The sequence below is a fragment of the Cervus canadensis genome, chromosome 19 (assembly GCF_019320065.1).
Source record: "Cervus canadensis isolate Bull #8, Minnesota chromosome 19, ASM1932006v1, whole genome shotgun sequence".
Classification (NCBI taxonomy): Eukaryota; Metazoa; Chordata; class Mammalia; order Artiodactyla; family Cervidae; genus Cervus; species Cervus canadensis.
Genome location: NC_057404.1, coordinates 6496776 through 6522806, shown reverse-complemented (window position 1 = coordinate 6522806; position 26031 = coordinate 6496776). Strand labels below are relative to the sequence as shown.

Below are 26031 nucleotides of genomic sequence, written 5' to 3'. Positions count from 1 at the left end.
AACCCTGTTCCTTCCACTACACTGGGCGTGCCTGCTAAGTCGCTTCATTGTGTCTGACTCTGCGACTCTCTGGACTCTAGCCCACCAGTCTCCTCTGTCCATGGTATTCTCCAGGCAAGAACAGTGGAATGGGTTGTCAGGCCCTCCTCCAGGGGATCGCCCTAACCCAGGGGTGGGTTGTGATTCCTGCAGTGCAGGCGGATTCTTTACCACTGAGCCACCAGGGAAGTCCACTACACCATACTGCTTTAAATGGAATCTGAAGTTCAGGATGGAAAAATTTAAATTATATTTTATGTAGAAGATATTTAACCTTCAAAAGCATTCAAGTGAAGGAGGAAGGACTCTATTGAGAGAATTCATGTGTTAACTTCAGGACTTATCAAAAAATAATCCTCTTTTCTGGCTGCATTAAGATGGCATTTTGTGTGGTTGAGGATTTAAAAATGAATAGTGATAAACAGATACAACTACATACTGCATTAAGATTTTTTAATGAATATATTGCATACATTTTCTGTGTTTTTTCTCCCAGATATTGAGATACTTCATGAGACATTTATGAGTCTTGAGTTAAAGGATCATCGATTACAGAAAGTCAAAGTGATTCTGCTGCTACCTCGTTGCTCAGGAGTGGGTGTTAGTAACCCAGTAGAATTTATTTTAAATGAGCATGAAGGTACTTGCTTTGATTTTTAATTTCTAAATTATTTAAATTTGTTAATATTTTTTAAATGAAGTTACTTAAAATCATTATTTAAAAATGAAATTATTTAAAATCATTAAAATGATAGATACATCTGATCAATGAATAGCTACCATATATAGCTTATATGTAGAAAGTATTTAACAACCATTATATCGTTTAATCTTTACACCAGTTCTGTGAAATATGGACAAGGGGGATATTCAAAATATTTAGTAAATAGAGAGATGCAGGCAATCAGAACAGATGCTGGCCAGTATACTATTTTGATATATACCAGAGCTCAAGATACAGGCATTAAAATTTATGAGAATTTTATAAATAAAACTGAGACTGAGAGACATTGATTCTTTTTTATAAGGTTACATAACTCGTTGGTAACAGAGTCAGGATTAAGATTTAGATCTGCCTAACTCTAGAGGCTGTGCCCTAAGATGATTCTAATCAAACTGTAAACAGACTTTCAATGTCAAGACTTCTTTAACCTGCAGTATGTATGTTTTATGATATATCTCAAATATTAATTCTGAGAATATTTTATTTGCTTCTTTAATAAATTAAGAAATATTTTTAGCATTAACATTTATTGAGCAGTTACATATAAGGCACTGAACTGAACACTTTGCTTGGGTTATTTCATCAAGAACTCACAAGAACTCAGTGAAATGGTTAACTCTTACTATTTCTCTTTTACAAATATGGATTACAAGCCTCAGAGAGGTTGAAGCCTCTTGGTGTTTTGACTTGTAAGTGTCAGAGCCTGGATTCAAATACTACTGCTCTGACTCTGGCCCTTTGAATCATGCTGTTAATCACAGTATGTTAACTGAAATTGATTCTTACTTTATTCCCTTGTTTATAGTAAAAGGCATAGATAAGGTTAACTGGATATTAAACAGAGAAGACATTCCACTAACATTCAGAATATGTTGAGTAACTGTTTTTTCTAGCAAGGAAAGAATTTAAAATGAAGGAAAAGAAATTGAGGGAAAGTAATATTTATGGAGTACAGCTGTGCCCCAGTCAGTATTCCAGAAAGTGCTCGTGCATTATAACTTAATATTCACAATGACTTTGTGAGGATAGTGTTATTTAATTACCTCTGTTTTATAAAAGGGGACAAAAAAACAAAGATGCAGACAAATTTAGCAAGTTGCCTGGGGTCATGTAGCTAGATTCAAAGCTGGAATTCAAATTCAGCTTAGTTAGCATATTCCACTATACTACACTGTAGAAAGAATTCCACTATACCACACAATTTTTAACTGGGCTTTTATTGAACCATGTGGAATTCTGTCTTGCTACAGAAAATTTCTTCCCACGAGAGTTAAACAGAAGAATAACCAGCTCAGAGGGGAGTGTGGTAGACTGAGAAAATTCCTACACTCACTTTGGAAAATGATCAGAGAAGAATTAAATTTTGGGAAAGAAGAGAGGAAGTAATAGCAGCAGCTACAACAAGCTCTGCAGTCGAGAGAACTCCAGCTTAGCACTCCTGCGAGACTGGCCTCCTGAGCCATCTTGAAGTGGGAATGCAGAACAAAATAAACCGTTGGCAAAAATAATCTGGAATCTAGGGGAGAAAAGACCAAGGGGAACCACAGATGACAAGAGGGGAAATAAAGTTTCCTAGATGTGGTAATATTTTGAAATCCTTGACGAGGTGACCAGCTAAGCCAAGAAGTGGTCTTTGGCAAGCTTGGAAAAAAGGAGGGTTTTGAAGGAAACTTCTTTGAGGAGGTAATAGCCAGAGCAAATAAGGAGCTGCTGACCTAGTGATTATGGTAAAAATATTAGTCATAAATTTAGTGATCATAAACTTAGATTCATGAGAAATCATGAATTAGTTTGACAAACATTTTAACATTGAAAAACATTACAACCATTTTTAGAATGATTAAAAAATGTCCTGTATTTGAGGAATATATGAAGTTGATCTTTGTTAACCACTTGAAATTATTTTAAAGTGGGGTGAAAAAGGTAAGTTGATATGGTTTTAGAGTATAATAATGTATAAATAGTCCTTTAAAAAGTGATTAAAGACTTAGAAAAATGTGAAGTGTAAAACTAAATTGGAAAGAAATGAAGTTTAATTAACCTTTAGTAGTATTACTGGAATGGGGACCAGCCCAATATATGGTATAAATAATTGCCTCTCATATTCCCAGGGGGCTTCCCTGGTGGCTCGGTGGTAAAGAACTTGCCCACCAATGCGGGAGACATAAGAGACACAGGTTCAACCCCTGGGTCGGGATGATCCCCTAGAGGAGGGCACGGCAACCCACTCCAGTTTTCTTGCCTGGAGAATCCCATGGACAGAGGAGCCTGGCGGTAGCAAAGAGTCGGGCATGACTGAAGTGACTTAGCACATATTCCAGGGAGTTACCGAGAGGCAGAATAAAACAGGGCTTGGAGGTTTGGTCTGATTGCCAGGCTAGAACCTGGCTTTGATCTAGTAGCTGTATGACCTTAGACCAGTTATTTAATGTACGCTTGAACAATTTTCTCAGTGTTAAAAGGGATAATAATGCTTCAAGGGGTTGTTGAATAAAATAATCTATATAGAGTAGTAGTCAATATATCTTAGTTAATATTATCAAGAAATATGTTAAAAATAGTTTTAGAAATTTAAAAGATTACTGTAAGAATTTCTTGATCCTTTGTTTTTTTAATCTATTATGAAGACATACAGTTGCTTCCCTGAAGTTTTTTCTTCCAAGATTTCTTTTAGTAAGCTAATGTTTTTAACTGTATTCTTTTGTATTCTTTCTTACTCAGATCTTACCCATGAGCTTCTGCCTTGGAAAATAAATCTTTTTTCCCTTTATTCATACTCAGGCTGACTGCCTTCTATCTTTTGTGCCTGAATAACTTATTTTGGCTGGTTAGATAACTCTATGATAAGAATCTGGAGAATAAAAGAAAAGTAATATTAAAACTAAGCAAAATTATAAATTCAATTTTAAAATTTTAAGTCAGCATTTTTATAATACTGTATTTTTAATAAATATTTTCTATGAAAATTCATTAATAGGGAAAATGATTAAAATATTAAATAATGTGATCATAGCAATATATGAAAAATCTAATAGTGATATATTTAAAAGCATTTATTTGTTTTTAGATACAGATTTACTTAAAGATTTCTCTCAAGGAGGCCCATCAGAAGATAAACTTCATGTTCTTGCTCAACAGCAATATGAACAGCTAACACATGCCATGAAATGTAAGTTTGCTGTCAGCACAAACTGAAAATATGTTGTAAATCTTAGAAACGTTAATACTTAATTTATCATATTCAGGCAATGATGTGTGAACCATAAGTGGATTTTCCAGAAGCCTTAGTCATAGTTCCTTAAAATAACAAAATATTTATTTTTACCAATCTAAGTCTCAAAAATATATGCTTTACTATCATTTTAAACATAGGTTAGCAAGAAGAATTATCAGCTTTTTAATGCTGAAATGAAATAATTATGTACATCAATTGTTGTATAATTCCATCTTCTCTGTTTCTCTTGTTTGGCTTTTTGATGTAATTTTTCTGTTTTGTATCTGCCCTAACAACTCTTCTATAATCCCAACTTTAATCAAACTCTTGCTTTTCTTAATACTAAAAAGAAAATAGATGAATTAAAGATAAAGCCTAGATCTCTTAAAGTCTGAGTAACAAGGCCATTTAAGTGTTTATATTATTGCTTCAATTCCTACATTTAGATTTTGAGTACCAATGCCCTTTCACACTTAGATATATGGAAATCTAGAAGTCTGAGAAATTGAGTTAACTTTTATTAACTTAGTGCATGTTTATCAAATGTCTCTCTGGGTCAGGTATTAAGTCGGTTGTTAAGAATATGAGTTTGGATACATCCTGACCTCCAAAGGCTCAAAGGTTAGTTTAGGGTATAGATGATTTAACATATAAAGATATAGCATATATGAAGTAGAAATAAGGCAAAGTAGAAAAACACGGAGGAGTTCTGTCCTTTTAACTGATGCTATTAATAAATACTATTTTGAATATGATAGTATGTATATGATCAATGAAATGAGTTGGTTGGAAGATTAGGGAGCTGATAAATAATACATTTAAAAAATTCTTTCTATGATTACTCTTTAAAATTGCAAGCTAATCTCTTGAAACTAACCATCCTCCATATCTGCTTTGATTTTCTCTATAGCATTTGTCACCTCCTAATGCTTTAGTTTTGGGGGGGGGGGTCTCACTGCACAGCTGGCAGGATCTTAGTTCCCTAATGGGAACTGAGAACCTGGGTCCCTGGCCGTGAGAGCCTATGTCCTAACCACTGGACCACCCAGGAATTACAAAATTTCTTATTTATTTATGTCTTTTCGAAATTATGTATTACTTTTGACTGTGCTGGGTCTCCATTGCTGTGCTGGCTTTTCTCTAGTTGCAGAGAGCAGGAGCTACTCTAACGGTGTGCACTGGCTTCTCTTGTTGTGAAGTAGGGGCCTAGGCACATGGGTTCAGTAGCTGCAACCCATGGGCATTAGAGCTCAGGTTAGACTCACGGGCTTAGTTGCTCCACGGCATGTGAGATCTTCCTGGACCAGGGATGGAACCCATGTCTCCTGCATCGGCAGGTGGATTCTTTACCACTGAGTCACCAGGGAAGCCCTGTTTATGTCAATGAAACATAGAAAATAAGCTCCCTGGGGCCGGGGTTTTTGTGTGTATGTATTGAATAGTAAGAACAGTGCTTAGCATGTAGTACGTGCTTGGTAAATGTGAATAAGTGAGCGAGTTGCTGGTAGTAATATTACCTCACTTTAGAGTAGAAGAATTGGAGAGGTAAGTAACTTTCCCAGGTTCATAAATCAGTAAATAACAGAATTGGGATTCACACCTAAGTCTGTCTCTAGAGTCCTTTTAACTAGTTATGCGATATGGCTTTTGGAAGAATGGCTAGAAGTGTCAAGGTATGGTAATCTGCAGTATTTATTTGCTTGTGTTTGTAATAAGGCTGGTCACATGGATTGGATTTTCAATTTCTATTTGATCCAGTTATATTTACTTCATTTATTGGCAAGACTATATTACTAATACATGCTTTAAAGGGGAGCCATGCAAGCATCTGTAGACATCATACCCATCAAAACCGTGTGGTATTAGTACGGATATCTGGGCTTCCCTCATACCTCAGTTGGTAAGGAATTTGCCTGCAACACAGGAGACCCAGGTTCGATCCCTGGGTCAGGAAAATCCCCTGGAGAGGAAATGGCAACCCACTCCAGTATTCTTGCCCAGAGAGTTCCATGGACAGAGGAGCCTGGGAGGTTGCAATGAGGTTGCAACAGTTGGACACGACTTAGTGACTAAACCACACCACCACTGAAAACACAAGAGATTTGCTCACGATTGTAATGGAGTCATTATATTATTTCCATCTTCTTTAAATATAGTTACTAGAGCTCAAGCTATTGTTTACTGCACATGTTCAGTTTATCCAGAGGAAAATGAAGCTATTGTTAAGAAAGCACTGGAATTTCAAGACCACGGGACTAAAGTACAACCTTATAGGTAAGAAAGAAAGAATTCTTCTAAACAACTCAACTAAATATTTTTGAAAGTGAAAAATTACTATTTTTTAAGTTAGAAGGCATTTCATTTCTTTTGTATTAGACTTTAATATGACCAAATAGCCTAACTTCTTGCAACTTTAAAGTTAGATTCTGTAAAAGCTTTGTAATGGCTTGGTATGTGAATTGTATTGTACACTAAAAGATTTGTTTTGTTGTTGTTATTATTATTGTCAAATAAGGCTAAAGGCATTTGAGCTTCGACTTGATTGATTTCTGGGTAAATTGAACATAAACTTTATATCCTGAGTCTTAGATACATGCTTCAATAGAAGGAAAGTATAAAATAACCTTAGAAAGTAGCAAGAAAATTGGATGTTTAATATCTGAAAATATATGTTTCTCAGACCCGTTTAGCCTTTGGCACCCACAAGGACTGAAATAAAAATAGCCTGAATAACTATAATAGCGTCTGGGTAAAATGATATGTTAAACTAGGGGTAGAGAAGAAAAACCGTAATACTCCATCCAAACTCTGGACATCAAGATAAGGGGTATGTCTATTAATAATATATGACACTAGTTATTTCTTCAAGACTGTGACAATTAATAAGGTATGTTAAAATGTCTCCAATTTTTAACTTATTTCCCTTGTTCTGAACTCTTCCTGTAATTCTTTTTTTTTAAATTATTTATTTCTTTGGCTGTGTTGGACTCAGTAGTTGTGCTGTGGGCTTAGTTGCTCCAAGGCATGTGGGATCTTACTTCCCCAACCAGGGATCGAACCTGCGTCCCCTGCACTTCAAGGCAGATTCTTAACCGCTGGACCACCAGGGCTGTCCCTGTAATTCTTACAGTAGGATCTTAATAGGTATATGGTTTGCTCCCTCCTTTTAATTTGATGTTTTTCCTTTGCCAGTTCACAGGTGGACATGTTAACCACATCTATATTTCCCTTCTTTCTTTACTTCCTTACTTAATAATTCTTCTTGGTAGTTAACAGCCAACCTTATTTCTGCCAGCTTCTTAACATACCAGAAACTAAATCACCATCTAGTAGCAAAGAGAATTATTGCACAATATAACCAAATTCATCAGTGTGAGTGATTTGATTTGTCTGTCAGGAATGATGTTTCTAAGAATGTAATATGGCAAAAATAGAGGAAAATCTGTATGTATTATATTTCATTAGATTTTTTCTTTATTTTTAAGTTGAAGTATATTTGATTTACAATATTATATTAATTTCAGGTATATAGTAACATCATTCAGTTATATATAACTGAAATATATTTATGTATATATATGCATGCTTAGTCACTCAGTCCTGTTTGACTCTTTGTGACGCCGTGGACTGTAGCCCGCCAGGCTCCTCTGTCCATGGAATTCTCCAGGCAAGAATGCTGGAGTGGGTTGCCATTTTCTTCTCCAAGGGAGTCTTCTAGACCCAGGGATTGAATCTGGGTCTCCTGCATTGCAGGCAGATTCTTCACCATGTGATCCCCTGGGAAGCTCACATTTTGTATATATAACTGAATATATATATTCAGATTATTTTCCATTATATTTATTTATATATATATTTCCATTGTTACAATATATTGAATACAGCTCCCTGTACTTACTATGCAGTAAATCCTGTTGCTTGTCTGTTTCTATGTATTATAGTTCAGATCTGTTAATCTTGTATTCCTGATTTGTCCCTTCCTCTGCTCCCTTTTCCCGTTGGTAACCCTAAGTTTGTCTTCTATGTCTGTGAGTCTTTCTATTTTGTATATAGATTCATTTGTATTATTTTTAGGTTCTACATTTAAGTTATATAGTGTTTGCCTTTCTCTGTCTGACTTCACTAAGTATAATATTCTCTAGTAGGTCTACCCATGTTGCTGCAAATGGCAATATTTCATTCTTTTTATGGATAATATTCCATTATATATGTATATAGCATCACATCTTCTTAAGCCAATTATCTGTTGATGGGCAATACATGGGTTGTATCCATGTCTTGTCTATTGTAAATAGTGATGTTATGGACATTGGGGTACATGTATCTTTTTGAATTAGAGTTTTCATCTTTTTTCAGAATATATACCCAGGAGTGGAATTGCTGGATAATATGGTAGCTCTATTTTTAGTTTTTTAAGGAACCACCATCTCTATTTTATTTACTTCCACTGTGATTTTTATTATTTCCTTCCTTCTACTGATTTTAGGTTTTGTTTGTTCTTTTTGTAATTCTTTTAGGTAGTAGGTTAAGTTGTTTTAGATGTTTCTTGTTTCTTGAGGAAGGTTTTTATCACTATGAACTTCTAAGAACTGCTTTTGCTGCATCCCATAAATTTTGTTGTGTTTTCATTGTCATTTGTCTCAAGGTATTTTAAAATTTCCTCTTTGATTTCATCATTCACCCATTGATTTTTAAGATAACATGTTTGGCTCCATGTGGTCATTTTTTTTCTCATTTCTTTCTCTGTGATTGATTTCTAGCTTCATGCCATTATGGTCAGAAAAGATGCTTGAGATAATTTCTGTACTCTTAAATTCATTGAGACTTGTTTTGTGCCCTAGTATGTGATCACCCCTAGAGAATATTGGCTGTGCATTCTTAACTGTTCTTTTATCATTTAGGATCTGTTACCTTATTGATTTTCTGTCCAGAAGATATGTCCATTGATGTGAGTGGGATGTTAAATCTCCTACTATTATTGTATTCTCATCAATTTCTCCTTTTATGTCTGTTAGTATTTGTTTTATATATTTGGGTGCTCCTATATTATGTGCAGGGCTTCCTTGGTGGCTCAGTGGTAAAGAATCCGCCTGCCAATGCAGGAGATGTGGGTTTAATCCTTATGTCAGGAAGATCCCTTGGAGAAGGAAATGGCAACCCACTCCAGTATTCTTGCCTTGGAAACCTCATGGACAGAGGAGCATGGCGGGCTACAGTCCATGGGGTCACAAAAGAGTTGGACACAACTTAGCAACTGAACAACAATGATAATATTAGGTGCATATATGTTGATGAGTGTAGAAACCTCTTCTTATATTGATTCTTTTATTATTATATATCTCTTTTTGGCCTTTGTTTTCAAGTTTATTTTGTCTTATTTGGTTATTGCAACCCCCACTTGTCATTTCTGTTTGCATTAAATCTTTTTCCATCCCCTCATTTTGAATCTGTGTGTTGTCTCTCCTAAAGTGGGGCTCTTGAAGGCAGCATGTTGTAGGCTCTTTTTTTAAAAAAATCCAGTCTACCACTCTGTCTTTTGTTTGGAGCAATTAGTCCGTTGACATTGAAGGTAATTATTGATATATATTTATTACCATTTTAAACCTTGTTTTCCAGTTGATTTTATGTTTCTTCTTTGTTACTTTTTCCTTTTGTTTTTCTTTTTGTGATTTCCTTTTGTGTTCTCTTGTCTTTTGTAATTCTGTTGTATGTTTTTGACTTGTGGTTATTCTGTTTTTCAAGTATGTTTACCCCTTTCTCTATCAACTTGCTTTAGACTGATGGTAATACAGGCTCAAACAGATTCTAAAAAAAAATAAATCTACATTTTCTTACTCTCCTCCCCAACATTTTATGATTTGGATGTCTCTTTTACATCTTCATGTTTATCCTTTAGCTGGCTTACGTGACTGACTTTCCAGTTAGGATTTTCTCTTTTTTATAAATTCTTGCTCCTCTTCTGTTTAGAGAAGACCTTTCAATGTTACTTTTAGGATAGGTTTAGTATTACTGTATTCTTTCAGTATTTGCTTGTCTGAGAAATTATCTCTTCTTCTGTTCTAAAGGATAATCTTGCTGGGTATAGTATCCCGGTTGCATATTTTTCCCTTTTAGGAACTATCTTCTGTGGCCTTAGAGGGCTGTTTATCTGTGGGAGCAGCCCTGTGTAGCTTCCGTGGGTCTAGTATTTTCTGAGTGCGGGTTGTTTTCAGTATGAACGCCTGCTGCCTCTTTCCTCAGCGTGTGCTGCCCATTGTCCCACTGATGGGGTGTGTGCAGATGCGGTTGCTGGCATCCTCTCAGAGGAGCACCTAGTCCCACGCGCGGAGCTCTCAGTGGCAGCTTGCTGACGCCCCTGGAACTTGTGATGCTGTCCGTGGCTCACGCCAGTTCCTGGAGCTCACGCAGTGACTGGCGCCTGCTCCTGGAACTCCTGTAGCCGAGTCCTGTTGTCTTGGAGTGCGTGTGCGGGAACGAGGCTGCTAAGGCAGGTTCCGCCCCTCCCTTCACATGCCCTCAACAGTGGCAATCACCACTGTGGCAGGCTCAGGCTCCCTCTGCATACCCTGTTGGCTGCAGTCACACCAGAATCCAGCCCCTTCAGGCTGTTTCTGCACAGCCAACCCCGGTCCTGTCCCCAGGTTGGCCCTCTGAAGCCCGAGCTCCAGCCTGCAGTCCCTGCTTGCACCAGTGGACGTGTGTCTCAGGCCGGGAGCGCACAGCCGAGGCGCTGACCATCTGTGCCGGTCTCTGGCTATCCGCCTGCTGCAGCAGGTTCTGCGCTCTCCTCCGGGGAAGCTCCCTCTCTGTCCCAGGGGCTCTCCCTGCTGGTCCCTCCCAGGGGCACAGGTTCCGTTTTGATCCTTTTCTCCCTCTTTTTTCTTTTGTCCTCCCTGGTTATGTGGAGATTTTATTGCCCTTTCAGATGTCTGAGTCTTCTGCCAGTGTTCAGTAGATATTCTGTGAGAATCGTTCCACATGTAGATTTTCCTTTTTGCGTAGTTGTGAGAGGAGGTCATGCTGTACTCTGCCATTTTCTTTGCTCCCCTTGACATTTTATTCTTATTTGGGATTTTTGTTTAAACAAATGGTGCGTGTATGCGTGCTTTGTTGCAATTTACTGTCTCCCTTGATTGGCAAATAAAGCATTCTAACTGTTAATTATTTGCTGTTATCTATTGCAGGCTTAGTCCCCCTGTCCTTCCATTGTGCTCCTTAAAGGAAATACATTTGTCTACTGACAAATTTTTTAGAATGGAACCATCTGAAATTACCAATGGTTGTTTTCTTTCTGTTCTAACAAGGGAGGTAAGGATAAAACCCCAATCCATTTCATACTTAGGGACTAAGAAACAACAAAGCCTCATACAAGGAACCTAGGAACTTTATGAACATTTCATAATGGCATGCTTATTTCGTAAATACCTAAAGGGCATGAAAAAGAATTATTACTGTGTGGCCAAAATCCCTGTTTTTTTTATCTTTATGCTTCTCCTGAGTGTTCTTCCCTTGCTTACTCTCTACCCCCACCTCTCTAAGCACTTGTCAACACCTAGTTCATTTTAGCTCACAGATAAGAAATAAACTGTATTCTGTTTTTTTTGTTTGTTTGTTTTCTTTTCTATCAGGTTCACAAATGGGGAGGTTTAAGTACAATGAAAGTAATTTCCTGAAGCTTATGGGATATAATAGGGACTGAAGCCTAAAAACTATTTCTTTTAGTACAATAATGATACTGTTTTATCTTTACTGAAACACTGATAAGTACTTGTGATATACATGGTAACAGTTAACTCCCCCATTTACTAACGGCTTCTTTAATTATAGCGGGACCCATCTGAGACAGTGTCTGTGAAAGATGTTTTGGCCCGCGCAGCAGCAAAGGGTCTCCTGGAGGGGATTGAGTTGGGTAAATCTTCAAAACGGGAGAAGAAGAAGAAGAAGCAAAGGATGTCACTGCCAAAATCTTCCATCGCTGATAACAGTGGCATCCAAATGAAAATTGCCGAGTTCCTGAGTCGAGAAACTAATGTGAGTGCTAATCAGTCGGAGACATTAACAACAAAAACATCTCTTCCACAGAAAAATACAAATCAAGTGGGGTCTTCCTCACAGGTCAGAAAACCCAGCAAGCCCACCACCAATCCTTTAGTGCCTACAATTATGAAGAACACATCTGCCAGACCATATGAACGGCCAACAAACTTTGTGAGGCCTCGGCCAGAAGACAGAATGATTCCCCTGAAACCCATAGAGATTGCCTTGCCTCCAGTCATCCTGCCGTTTCCCAGTCCGCAAGGGATCAGATCTCACATGCCAACTCCGCATTTTTATTATCGTTGGGTTGGGCCCAAGACTGTCTTACCTGGCTATCTTTCCACACCATCAATACCCAGAAGAGGGGAAAAACCTAAAGAAAACTTACCTTCCTCTCTACCCAGGCATCCTCGACCATAGCTGTGAGTGTCTTGCATTTTTTCTACAGGGTCAGGAATAGATTTTTTTTTCTCCCCCCCGAGTCTGCAGGTTAGACAGCTGTTAGAACTGGTTTCACTCTTGGTAACTTTCAGTCTGGACTTAGGACACTGGTTTTAAAGCTGCAACAATTTTTCCACAAGGGAAACAGTGTGTGCCTTGTAACAGACTTCTTTTCAAAATTAATTTGTGAGGTGGTTTATTAGCAAGTGTAAGTATGGAAAAGATGCTCTTGCACAGACCTTAGATCACTCTTCAGTATCGAGTCAGCTGTAGTTTAAATGTTTCAATCACTGTCGAGGTTGATCTTTTGTAATGTGATTGAGGTTGAGTAGAAATAGGAAAAACAGAAAGGCCCAATGTTTTAGTTCATATGTCCATTCAGGGTGAAAACTTTCTCACTGGAAGAGCTTCCAGGATCCTAAGCATAGTGAACATAAAGCTCTCCCTTCTGAGTATTTATGCCAAATACTGTTGTAAAAAAAAAAAAAAGACTATAAGCAAATTTCCATCTAAGTAGTAATTCTGAGGACAAGGTCAAACTGTTGAATATAAGTGACACACCTGTTAAAGAAATGTATACAAATTTCTGGGTCTATTCAAAGATCAGGTGGAAATGGTCATTTCAAATGGCACACAGTAGTGAAGCCCTGGTAAATCATTTCTGATGCTCAATTAAAATATATTGTAGCACTATTTTAATTATATTAAAAGTCAGTTCATCTTGACTATTATCAGTTGCCTTCCAAGAACTGGTTATGGTTATTATTTCTGGGTCTATTGACTTTTTTTTCATCATGGCAACAGAAATTGATATCAAATCAAGTAAGTTACAACTATAAATCCTGCTGTTTAAGAACATGTTCATAGACACATTTATAAAGTTTGAATTTAAAGTTCTATTTTCAGAATCCAGTTGTGTTGAATAGTGTTATATAAATTCCTAAATTTCAATTCAGATGTCATGATTTTAGGAGAATATTATCTTCTTCAAGATGAATATTTAGGTCTGTTTCAGCTCTAGTGTTCATTTCAGCTCTAATTTCCTCACTTGAAGTGAGGATAAAAATGGTGGATTTCATTTAGTAGTAATAAATTTCTTTAGCTGAGGATTTATACTTATCAGTAATGCATGTCAATGAAACATGACTTTTTATAGTTGAACCATATTATTTTTAAATCCCAAAAGAATTTTCATGTTAACTATGACTTAAGAACTATGGAAATGTTTTAAATGCTCAGCTTATTTTACTAATTTCAAAAATCAAAAACTATATAATCTTTGCTCTGATATCAGAGTATGGTTTCCTCTTACTACCACCGGCTCAGAGCCTTTCATGCCTCTGGGAGGCAAGTGCAGCCGAACTGAACTTTGTTCAGTAAAGACCTGATATTTTATCCCGGGAATCTTTTATCCCTTTCCTGTCCTCACCCCTCTGCCCCAGGCTGAAGAGCACGCCACTGTCCAGAAGTAGCAGGTCTGAGATTTTTACTTTCTGTGATAAGTTATAAGAAGAAAACTCACCCTGTTATGGAGTAGTTGAGGGTGTTTTTCTGACTCTATAGCAGTGTCACAGCGTTAGCAACTTCAGTATCTCGTAACATGAATCTTGTCATAAATTATTTTTCTCTTTATAAGTATATGGAGATTCTGTATTAAACCATTCTTTCATTAAGCCTGTGGTTTTCTTCTTTGAGAATCTTCTAAGAAGGATGTGATCAATTGTTTAAATATTTTAGTAGAGTAAAAAGGGAAAAAAACTTGGGATAAAAACAATATGCTAGAATTCTAGTGAAAAATACTGATTACAGTGACATTTTTCTTTCTTTAGCATAAGAGAAAAATGCTGCAAAAACTAAAATAATGAAATTACTGGTATTTAGATATCCCAATAGCAAATTCAGATTTTTAACCTGTAATTATTTACCACTGTATAATAACTGAAACCAATTGAAATTTTGCTCTTTGAAGAGTTACTGCCTTTGAGAAAAAAAGATAAACTATGGGAGGAAATGCAAGATGAACAAAAAAAATGGGTATACACTTTAAATTCCATTTATTTTCTTCTATATGCCTAACAGTTAAACCAGATTCAAATACTGTTTTCCCAGTTACTTTTCGTTTTGGATTTAGTGCCTGTACAACTCTTTCATTCTTTGACATCAGGGTCTTAAAGTAAAAATGGACTTTCTTAATACTAGAAAGAGTGCATACACGAGCATCAAGCTGGCGACTAAACAGGCCGCTAAGTCCAAAATGCCAGACGTCCTTCCTGAGTAACAAATAAGGACGGTGTGATGAGTTATTCAAAATTTAAAGTTACTTTCTAGTTCTTACCAGGTAGAAATATACAACAGCTAATCAAAGCAAAATCTTACATTACTAAAATGGTTTTAAATTTAAGAATAATTTGAAAATAAAATGGCTGGCGTGGAGATTTTTATCGCTGTGCCTGGATGTGTGTAACTGATGTCAGATAAATGAGCCGAACATTTCACGCAGCTAAGTTTATTCTCACAACATATTACATTTAAATGTGTAAAAGTGGTCAACAGCACAAGTGGCCAAAAGCAAAACCAAATGTTCTTTTGGGATAAACAAGCTGCTCTGGATGGCAGGGGGCGCTCTCACTGATAAAGTGTGTGCAGTGTCTTTTCTCTGAAGCTGAAATGAACTTCATTTTACAGGCTATGTAACACATGTTAGCTGTGTACTGGGTGGAATAAGCCTGACAAACTAGAGAGCTAATGCTTTTACTAGTTAGGCTGTGCTATTATCAGCTAGGGGAATGTTTTTCACATTGTTAATGAAATCTCTACTTTGTGTTGCAGTGCCTATGAAGTGAGTGGGTCATGTAAGAAAAGGAGGACAGACTTGGGGCCTCTAGCAGATGACCTTGTGTAGGCTTGCACAAATGCTCATCATAAAATCATGAACGTGGCATTTTTTAAAAAGTAGCGGTGCCAACAGTTTATCACCAAGAACTCATTTTAATGAGAATGGGTCTAATGTTGCTTCATGCAGTCAGACAGACATAAACAAAAAACAATGGTCCCAGTTAGCTAAGGTTGATCATATATTCAAGGGCATGAGGACATGTGTGTGTCTCTAGATAAGTTCACACGTGTTGTGAAGGATATAAAAATGAAGCACCAAGCAGTGCTTTAAGTTTGCAAAGTAAAGTTTCTAGCCATAGGCATGTTGGCTATTCCCCTTGATGTGGCCAAGGAGCACACATATATGAGGTGGCAAGTATGCGTCTATCTAGCTGCTTTTAAAAAATAAAAAGAAACTTCTAAGTATTTTGCCGTTTCTTCTACATATTCCAATAAAAATGTGACTACAAATCATTACAAAACCACCTTTGAGGCAATGTATAGTTCACTGAGATTACTTAGACCTGGATACATTGAGAGATAATATCCAGTAAAGATAATAATACATTAAACACAATAATGCAGTATATTTCAGTAAAAATAGAATAAATAAAATAAAAATATTTTAAGCTGTATTTAACAGGTTAATTAAAAAAATGATAAGACATACAAGGCATAGTGAACATGGCCGCCTGTTTACCGAATCACAGATACAAAGAATGCATAGATAACTGAAGAGTCACTACAATATCAGATAAAACACTGGCACCCTTTCACAGAAAATACACACACACTTTCATACATACTTTTTGGCCATGGCAGAAAGTGTCTGAACATACGGCTTAACATAATTAGTTTTACAAAAGTAATTGCATTTACTATGCAAAGCTATTTTTAAAGCAAAATATCGGCAGTAAAGTTTTCAGTATGTAAAGGCTATCATTCATCTTAATGTATCCTATAATTGCATATATAAATCAGTTTGCTATTTAAAGCTAGCTCAGTATTCTTGATCCTGAAAACAAACATATGCCTTAACAATGAATGCGGCTCTGGTAGAGATTTCCAATATAAAAGTGGCTCACTAGTTAAGAATTTTGAAGTTTATCACACGAAAATGTTTCACTATGGAGGTCAAGATGAAAGATCATCGTGATTGAATTCTGAAGGGCACAGTAAGGATTCCTTTAATGATGTAATTTCTTAGGATGTTACTGGTAACTTCCATAGAATAGTATATAGGCTGGTGAGAAGTATACTTCATTGCTAGAGTGGCATCTTTTTTGTCATAACTCTAGGGTGCTAGCAAACAACTCCAGAGTTCTGAGAGGGAACAGGGGCGGGAGGCCACCTACCCACTCCATCATGTTGTCTGGTGGCTAAGGATCATGAATTAGGAATATTTCTACCGCGTGTAACATCATCTCTGGATAGTCTGTGGGTTGAACAGGTTGTGCTGCACACAGAATCCTGTCTTCACAACACATCTGAGGCACAATGCAGGAAAAGTCCTGGACTGAGAGAGGGCATTGGTTTTATACTTAATTCTACCGCACAAGTAATCTGGCCATACTTCCTGCTTATTCAGGGAATCTTAAGATTGCTTGACAATAATTGGATATGCTCAGAGTAAGTTTGAAAAGACTCCTCCTGACTTGCGTGGAAGCAGTGTAACTTTAATAACTGGGAGTTGAGATGCATGCGTTCTAGTCCTGGCTTTCTCACTCACTTTCCTGAGGTTTTAGGCTAGGTGGTTGAGCCCCTTTAATTCATATTTTCTATTTCTCAAATGTGTTTATTACCTTCTCTACCTCATAAGGCTCAAATGTGATGATAAAAATGTGGAAACCATTCTGACAAGTACATAGCAGTAGATAAACATAAAGCATTGCTTTTATAACTGGATGATGCTATAAAATGATAATTTTATCACTGAAAAGTAAACAAAACATGTTTAGATTTAGCTTCTTAGCAACTTCTTTTAAACAGTATCAACAAGAGTCTAAATCTGTGTATCTTTACAGCTAAGTCTCTTGTCTTGATAAAGAAGCAGGAAAGTGCTATTTTTGGGAAACCTGTTAAATAGTACATTGTTCCTATGTATATTTTGCTCTGATAAGAAATTCTTAAATCTTGAAGATAAGTGGAAAAAATATAGATTTAAAAATATATCTAAAGTTCAACAAATTTTAATATTAAACACATAAATGCAGAAAGGTTCAATGTAATGCAGTTTGTTGCCATGGACAATACATGATGGACAGACAGCTTTCTGGGCAAAAAGCATTAGGGTAAGACTGAGCTAGATGTAGAATCCTGGCAGAACGTTTACCTAGAATGGGGACTGCAACATGACATGGTGGAGGAGATCTACGATAGAAAATGGCATTTCCTCAACTCCAAATTGCATATTGGCTAATTATCAAATTAAGGATGAAAGGCTTACGAGGAATATTTCGTTTTAATGTTGTTTATGTAAAGAATGGCCATAGTGAACTATAATTCTGTAGCTGCATTGTACAATATAAGGCAGAAGTTTGAAATAATGTCCCACCCAAAATGTATTCTGATTTTAGAAATCTGTTTCTTTTTCTTAATCAGTTTGAAAGCCACCTAAACAGAAAGGCTATTTTTGTTCGATTTTAATTTCTGAAATTTAGTTTTTCTATTGTGAAGCTTCACTTCCCCCCAACAATATCCCACAAACAGCTGTAGACATGAAATGGTGTCCATGTGTCAAGAAGCTCATCAAGGAAAGCTGCCAGCTGGCTTCTCTTCTGATGCCAACAGCCAGTTCTGTCAACCAAAGGTTCGATTTTATGAAAAACTAAAACAAAAATTTGTCATCCAATTTTTATAGCCATTCAATGGTATCCAGTATGCAGTGTCTAATCCAATGCTGAAAACAGGGCAAGGTGCTGCAGGGCTGAACAGTTGCTTGTGACAGATCCAGTCAAGAAGACAGCGAAACTAACTCAGGTGTCATTCACTCCAAGGATTCAGCATCTTCACTGGGAGGGATGTGGCCACGTTCTTCCCCGTGTGTGTGTGTGTGTGTGTGTGTGAAATTACGTAAGGTTTACGATATTTACAATAAGAAAGGGACCTTCCACTGCTCATGATGTAACTTACCAACAGCAAAAAAAATTAGTCATGCTTCTTTTCATATCACACGATGGTGGCAAGACGAGAGAACATGCTTGTCTAACACTGTTTGGTTAAGGATAAATTCTCTGAAGACAAAGCATCAGCAACTGAATGGAAGGCCAGAGATCAGCTCCTCTTCTTTAGTGTAGCTATTCAACCTTCAGCAAATAGCACAGAGTCCTCTCACGTATGCAGCTATGGCGTTTCTGTGACAGGGCGTTTCTGTTTCAAAGTGTCAATGAGGGATAAGACCCCTCGTTTTACGTTGGTTGTGACTCTTCTGGTCACAGAGTCTGCTGGCGGGGGAGGCGGTCGAACTTTCTGTGAAGGTGGCCTGGCTACCAAGCACTTCTGGTATCGTAACTGAAAACAAAAAAAGTTTTATGGTTGTTAATAATGTATCATTCCTTCCTGTTTAATGTGATTTTAATTCGTCAATATATTTACTCCCAGAGGTTCACAACCTAGCTCCTAAACATGAATCCAACAGTTTATTAGTTTTTTCCTTAATGTAGAGTGTTTTAAATTCTCTTTACGTTCTCTGTATTGATAGGCTGTGATTAATACAGCTCCTAGTCAAAGGATGAGCTGATGAAAAAGAAAAAGGATTGGGAGAGTATAAACTGTTTCCTTAGGCAAGTAATGAAGCGGGGTACTCCTAGCTAATTGAGAGGCATAGTAGTAGAAAGGGCAGGGTTTGGATCTGGTGCTCACGCGTGAACCGTATGGCCCCAGGCAAGTTACTAAATCTCTCTGAGCCTCCTGTTCTTCATTTGTTAAACGGGTGAAGAATGGGGACCTTAAAAGATAGTATTAGAATTAAGAAATACTTGCAGAATGCCTCAAAGAGGCCTAGCAAAACAGAAGGCATTCATAAATGTTTGTTCTCATTCCTGTTTCCTGCCTTAACTGAAAAAAATTTTGTATTAAGATTTCAGGATACATTAATCTTAATAGATTAATTTTTAAAAATACATTAGCACTGGTACCAAGGACAGGTCTATCCTTCAGAAATATAAAGACACAATCCACCTGTTTTTGAATCAATGAAAAGATAACTAGTTCTTCAAAATTAGATTAGAAGGTTAAAATGAATCAGTTTTCCTCTTTAATCCCAGCACCACTTTAAAATCCAAGCACTTTAAGGTGATTCTGAAAAATCTACTCAAATATTAATAGGTTCCTCAGAACAATTGTGAAACAGGCTGATGTCTCTGAGAAGCATGAACTTTCCTACAGCGAGACTCTTGTCACAATGCTCTGCCACAGCCCACGGGCTACAAAATTAGCCCCTTTCAACCCAGTCACGTGAAAAGCAGTGTATCACGTCTCCTGTGTGTAAAGTATGTCTCTAGGTTTGCATCGCAACCAGAAGCACACACCTCCAGAGCGCAGTTTTATAAATGGCAGGTGTGGCCCACGGGACACTGGACAGGGGGTTCCCAGCTTCAGTTATGCTACACCCAGCGTGGGTCAGAGTTGTGCCTGATGGGTTTCACTAAGAGGACCCCTCTCCCTCTCACCCTGAGCTCCGTGAAAACATTTTCAACTGGGCCTCTACCACTCAGCTGCAAAATATGCCTAACAATTAAGTAAATTCAGAATGTGTTAATGCCAGAGACACTTCAGATTGCATGCATTCACACATAGGTATTTCAGGTGGGGAACCATGCAGATCTGAATCAAGAGGAAAGACACCAAGTCAGAAATGCTGGACCCAGAGTATAAGGAAGGTTTATCCCTAATGTCCTACACCAGACTGGCTGAGTCACTTTAGCTGGTGGCCCTCCTACAATTAAAATAGTAAATGAGTAGAAATTATTTCTAGAGAAGAGACAGTGAGTCTTGGAATCAGAACAAACTATAACCAGTGATAAAGCTAATTATTTAATTGTCATCAGCATTTAAAATGTATAATTAAGACTAAAAGCCATTCATTTTATGACTAAAATCATCTGTTACGATTTGTTTATAATTTCACACACACACACACACACACACACACTCACACAAACAGTTACCATCCATTTTTGCTTGGCTGGATTCTTCCAATTTCTATTTTCTCCACACAGTCCCTTCAGCCCACCTCAGCTCCCTGTGTCCCCTCCACTGGACCCTGGGTCTTTATATGCAGGTGGATTTGAGATGGAGTCCTGGCCCCACAGTACATGAGGGGAAACTTCTCTGACAAAGGATGGTGGTGGGCACATAACCAGTGCCCAGCACAGACCTCCGTGCCCCCGCCCCCTCCTTTCAGAGGCGCCCGCCTCTGCCCCTGCTGTCCACCCACCCCTTCCTTGCCCCTTAGCCTAGCAACGTGCCGTCTGCAAAGAAACAGCGAACGCCCTGCACCGCCCCTGGCTGGCTCCGGCTGCTCTGGACTCCTGGCATCTTCTGGCGGGTCTCAAAGTCACTCCAACCCCCTGGGCAGGCTAAGCCCAGCTGCAGGATCTTCTACTGCCACCGAGACCCTGACCCAACAACAAACAGGACACCCGTTTCAATCCGGCTTTGTTGGCTCATTTCCCTCAGCCTCAAAACCGTGTGGCTCGCTCCCATCCCAAACAGATGAGTGAGCGCCCCAACGGCGTACTTCCAGCTACCCCTTCACCTCCGACCTGACGAGCGACCCTTCTTCAGGGCCGCTTTCTTCCGCCAGGTCACCTCCACCCAGCGCAGTCTTACACTTAGAGCGCTTTCTGCGCCACAAGAGGCGGTTTTTGCACCTCCCCACGGTCCCAGACTCCATAGTTCAAGGTCGCATCCTAGGCCTTGCACTTCCCGGAGTCCGGCCCCCCTGCGCGGGCTGAGCGGAGGGAAGCGCAGGTGCTTCAGATTCAGCACTCCTCATCGCCAGCCCGTGAGTCTCCATCACTGGCTTCTGTCTTTTCCCACGGCCTTCACTGGCCTCCCGGCCAGCTCCCCACCTCAGCCGCGCCCTCTGAGCCCTCCCCACTTTTTCTTCTCTCTCTTTGGGAGCGTGGTCTGTTCACTCTCCTGCTGAACACTCTGCTGAAGGTAACACCGTGGCGTGAGACCACAGGCCCTTCGTGACCGGCCCTCACCTCCCTGCACCCGGTCCCACCCACCCCGCCTGCTGCTGGAGATACGCCGTGCGGCCCAGGGTTGGAGGCCTCCACTCAGACGGCTCCCTCCTCCTCACCAGAACTTTCCCGGTGGCTGGAATAACAGAGCTCAAACGGCATTTGTGGAATGGATACCACAGTGTTTCTGCTTGAAATCACACATGTGCACAGAAGCACTGGCCTTACTGCCTGGAGGCCTGGGGGTGAGCACAGGCTCTGTCGCTCACCAATGCCACCCTGGGGCTGGCCCGTTCCCAAGGAGGTGACCAAGTGCCCCGATGGCATGCTTCCAGCTACTCCTTCACTTGAAACTTTAGGAGCGAGCTCTTTTCAGGGCCCCCTCTTGCTCTGGGTCACTCCTCCATCCAGACTTGGGGGCAGACACAGGCTCTGTCACTTAACAACTCTGTCCCGGGGCCTGCCCCCATCCCAAACAAATAAGCAAGCGCCCCAGCAGCGTGCTTTCCTCTGAGCCTCTATTTTGTTATAAATAAAAAAGAACTACCTAATAGGGCTGTGTTAAGAATAGAGTTCATAAAGTAAACAAGAACAATGCACTTAGACCAACTATCTAAAATAAAGACCATCCAATACACTGAATTAAAAAATTACTGGTTTGGTTCCAAAAATGGCCCCAATTCACACATGACCAGCATCTCCTGATCACACACTGAAATGAACTAGGGATCAAGAATTGATAATCCTCAGATCCTTGGTTTTGAAGGTCATCGTTTTCAGGGCTCCTGGAGTCTCTAAGAACTTGGCTCCAGCCAGTCCTGCTGCTTCCCAGTGTCCTGGCCTCTTAAGGCAGCAAACTGCTCATCACGATCGATTCTGTCCACAGGAACGGGGGTGTCAGACAGCAAGGCCTTACTTCAGAGCTGTGACTTGGCTTCTTTTAAGTCAGAAATTCTGCTCTAACTTGCGGCATATCAGACAAAGCAAGGGCCCGAGGGTGGAACCCCCCGGCGGGCTCACTCACCATGCAGGCAGCCTGCACCGCCTCCGACACGTTAGCGGCGTTGGGCTCACACCAGAAGACGTGGCACTCAAAATGCTGGTTCCCCGTGTCCATGATGAAGGCAAACGTGTGCACGTCCTTCCCGACGCCCATGAAGGACAGGAATCGCACCCGGCACTCCACCAGGACGTCCTCTTCGTTCTGCAAGAGACCCTGTTCAGCAGCCCGGCCGCGGTCACAGACACGTTCGGACCGTAAGTCATAGAACTGGCTTACAGTGGCTGCACGGAGGAAATGGTATTTAAAAACATACAGCCAGACTGAATTTAGAATGGACTTGTATTTTTCTAGAAAGGGAAGTTTCTAAATGTGTCTGGAGACACACTGCTGTGGGTGCCTCATTCTGACATTGAGTCTACTCTGAACCACACGCAACCAGGGGTGAGTGTTCTGGCCTCTGTCCACTCCACTCCAAGCCTGTGACTTCACTGTGGGTAGGAACGGTGTCATGGACACTTTTTATGTATTGCCCATACATAGAATCCACTTGCCCTTGCAAACCCACTGGAAACCCTAGAGCACGAAGAGGAGAGGATTCACGGGATCTATTTCCACCCAGGTCTTCCCAACTCAACAGCACATTGAATCCTGAGTGTTAGTTGCTCAGCTGTGTCTGACTCTGCAACCCCACTGACTGTAGCCTGCCAGGCTCCTCTGTCCAAGAATTCTCCAGGCAAGAATACTGGAGTGGGTGGCCATTCCTTTCTCCAGGGATCTTCCGGATCTAGGGCCTGAACCCTGGTCTCCTGCATTGAAGGTAGATTCTTTACCATCTGAGCCCCCAGGGAACCACTGAATCATACTTCTGTCTAAAACTGTGTAAAACAGAAAGTTACCAAATGCTTTTTTTTTTCCCCACAAACTGATATCCATATGATGGTGAGTTAAAGAAATGTTCGGAACTCATTCTAATGAAGCCTATATCCTCTGCAACAGCCATTTGTAATTTGTGAAAATTAGTAAATACGTCTAGAAGGTTGACTTTTGGCTCATGAACATCTGGACTTATGAACTGTTCACTCAGGTGCTGTGGGATTGCTTATCAGGCAAACTAAGCAGGTCTGAGAGGTGGGAAGCTTTCTCGGAAGAAAGACATTCCTGTTGAGATCTGGGCAGGCCAAGGGGAGCCGCGTCTGCAAAGGCGCTGGGGTAGGAGAAGGCACCTCGTGTTGCAGACTTGGAGAAAGTCCAGCGGAGCAGGCCTCAGTGAGCATCTGCAGAAACTGCACTGGGTGTGAAGGTGGGCTGCTAGTGGACAGAAGCCAGAGCAGACGGGATGTGTGATTTCTCCACGGCAGGGGCCGCACAGAGGCAGAATGGACAGCTGACCGGCTACGTCTGGCTGTGTGCCTGGGGGCAGCTGCTAACCCCTCCATGCCTCAGTTTCCTCAACCACAAAGTGGAGATAATTTGTGTCTGAGGCTAATGCTGGCCTCTCTCCAGATGACCAGTGGCCCCTGTTCACACAGGACCTTTCCACAACAGACGCGTCTGCTGCACCCCAGCCCCCAGGGAACACAGCCCCGTCAATGCTGGAGCCTGCAGAGTGGTCAGAAAACCAAGCCCCATTAGCGAGTTACTGCTAACATCATACAGTCACCTCTAGCAAATGATTCCCATCTCCTGGACAAAGGAAGAATGAGGAGCGCTAGAACAGAGTCCTCTGAGATGTGTGCATAGATCCAGACACAAAGGGTGATTTTTTTTTTTTTTCATTAAGTTATTTTAATCACAAGCAAGCACAGCTCCCCAGAGGCCAAGCCTTGGCAGGTGCCTGAGTTTCAGGGAAGCTTATCGTACGCGAAACCCGCCCTCTATCCCAGACAGGCCGACTGTACCTGCCACGCCTCTCACCTTCTCACTGATGACGGTCACAGTCGCATCGGCCACGCTCATGTTCACTGACGGCCATGCCTCCTTGCTAGAGGAGGTCATAAGACTTTCTATGGCACTGTTCAGGGTATCCATTCCTGTGGATGGAAGGGATCATTAAAAAAGGCCCTAAAGCTATTCCTGACTCTCAAATATAGACCCAAATCACCCAGTAGCAGCTATGTCCAGACTTTTTTTTTTTTGTAGCCCCAGACGTTTCATTTGAGCATTTCACGGCTCAAAAGAAATGCCAGCGTTTTCAACAGAAAAAACGGTCATCGGAGAATTTCCAGAGATGTAGTGTGTGATGTCCTGTCTAACCAGACTGTCTCTCCTAAGATTCCCCAGTTCCAAGTGTAGAAACAGTACTCAAATGCTGCTACCTTTTTTCTAAGCGAGGAACCTTGAAAAGGGTCGGGGGGGGGGGGGGTCCAACAGAAGCCAGCCTCTGCCAGATCGCCCTCATCATGTTTTATTGTGCCTTGTTACCTAAGTAAGGCCAAGTTTAGATGGCCCCTGGACACGGAGAGTATGTGTTGTTCAGTGGGGCCTTCTGGCTGAGTGTTCCCACAGCTATTTTTGGTGGGTGGTAATAACTTCATTTGAGATGTAATTCACATACCATACAATTTACTCATGTAAAGTGCAAAATTCAGTGGTGTTTAGTATATTCAGAATTGTGTGACCATCACCATGGTTTTAGAATAGTTTCATCACCCCCTAAAAGAAACCCCACACCTTTCAGGAATCACCCTCCATCACCTCCAGCCTTCTAGTCCTATCTTTAGAGATCTGCCTACTCTGGACACATTTCATATAAGTGGAATTGTAAAGGGTACAGCCTTTTATAACTGGCTGCTTTCATTTAGCATGATGTCTTCAAGGTTCAGCTATGTTGCAGCAAGTCTAACACTTCATTCCTTTTTATTGCCAAATAATCACCACTGTATGAAGATGTTTTTTATTCATTCTTTAGCGGATGGACATTTGGGCTGTTTCTGCTTTTTGACTATTATGAGTGATGCTGCCGTGAACGCTCCTGTATGAGGTGTTTCGTGCGGACAGATGTTTTCATTTCACTGGGGTATATGCCCAGGAGTAGAACCGCTGGGTCAAATGATAATGTGACATTTAACTTCTGAGGAGTTGCCAGACTGATTTCTAGGGCAGCCACAGCATTCTGCATCCACCCCAGCAGTACGTGAGGGTTCTGACGTCTCCATAGCCTTTTTTATCCAGAAAAAGGTGACATCCCTCAGTCTCCTTCCAGCGTGGTATGGCTAAGCAACTAAATTCCACCCACGAAATGCAGCTGACTGCTGATGCTGGGTGCAGCTCTGGAACACACCTTGACGGGACAGCGTGAGGCCTCCCGTCCCCGCCCGGCACTTGACAAGGACTGAAGCAGGTGCCCCGGCCTGAGACAGATGCTCTGATTCAGAACAGCAGGGCCTTTCCACAACCCTGGCTTCTGCACCTCTGAACTGCTGGGTGAATGAGAAATCAGGTCCTCTTCGTTCAAGTCCCTGTAATCTGGGAGCATGAGCAGGAGGAGTTTAGTCTGTCCTGTCCTGTT

At 40.2% G+C, this 26031-nt stretch overlaps 2 protein-coding genes across 19 annotated transcripts in view; one reads left to right on the top strand and one right to left on the bottom strand.

Moving 5' to 3' along the window:
- Positions 1-13187, top strand: part of NSUN7 (NOP2/Sun RNA methyltransferase family member 7) — a 37462-nt gene extending 24275 nt beyond the window's left edge. Inside the window, exons 8-12 of the mRNA XM_043438771.1 lie at positions 536-679; positions 3831-3932; positions 6134-6251; positions 11162-11285; positions 11805-13187. Of these exons, the coding sequence (XP_043294706.1) occupies positions 536-679; positions 3831-3932; positions 6134-6251; positions 11162-11285; positions 11805-12434 (1118 nt within the window). The 3' untranslated portion in view covers positions 12435-13187. The remainder of the gene's footprint in view (positions 1-535; positions 680-3830; positions 3933-6133; positions 6252-11161; positions 11286-11804) is intronic.
- A 1758-nt stretch (positions 13188-14945) lies between these two features.
- The window catches only part of APBB2 (amyloid beta precursor protein binding family B member 2), a 361466-nt gene continuing 350380 nt past the window's right edge, over positions 14946-26031 (bottom strand). For all 18 annotated transcript variants that reach the window (XM_043438759.1, XM_043438764.1, XM_043438760.1 and 15 more), the window contains 3 exons: positions 24438-24553; positions 22545-22724; positions 14946-18839 (listed from right to left, as the gene is read on the bottom strand). In XM_043438759.1, coding sequence (XP_043294694.1) covers positions 18672-18839; positions 22545-22724; positions 24438-24553 — 464 coding nt within the window. In that variant the 3' untranslated portion in view covers positions 14946-18671. The remainder of the gene's footprint in view (positions 18840-22544; positions 22725-24437; positions 24554-26031) is intronic.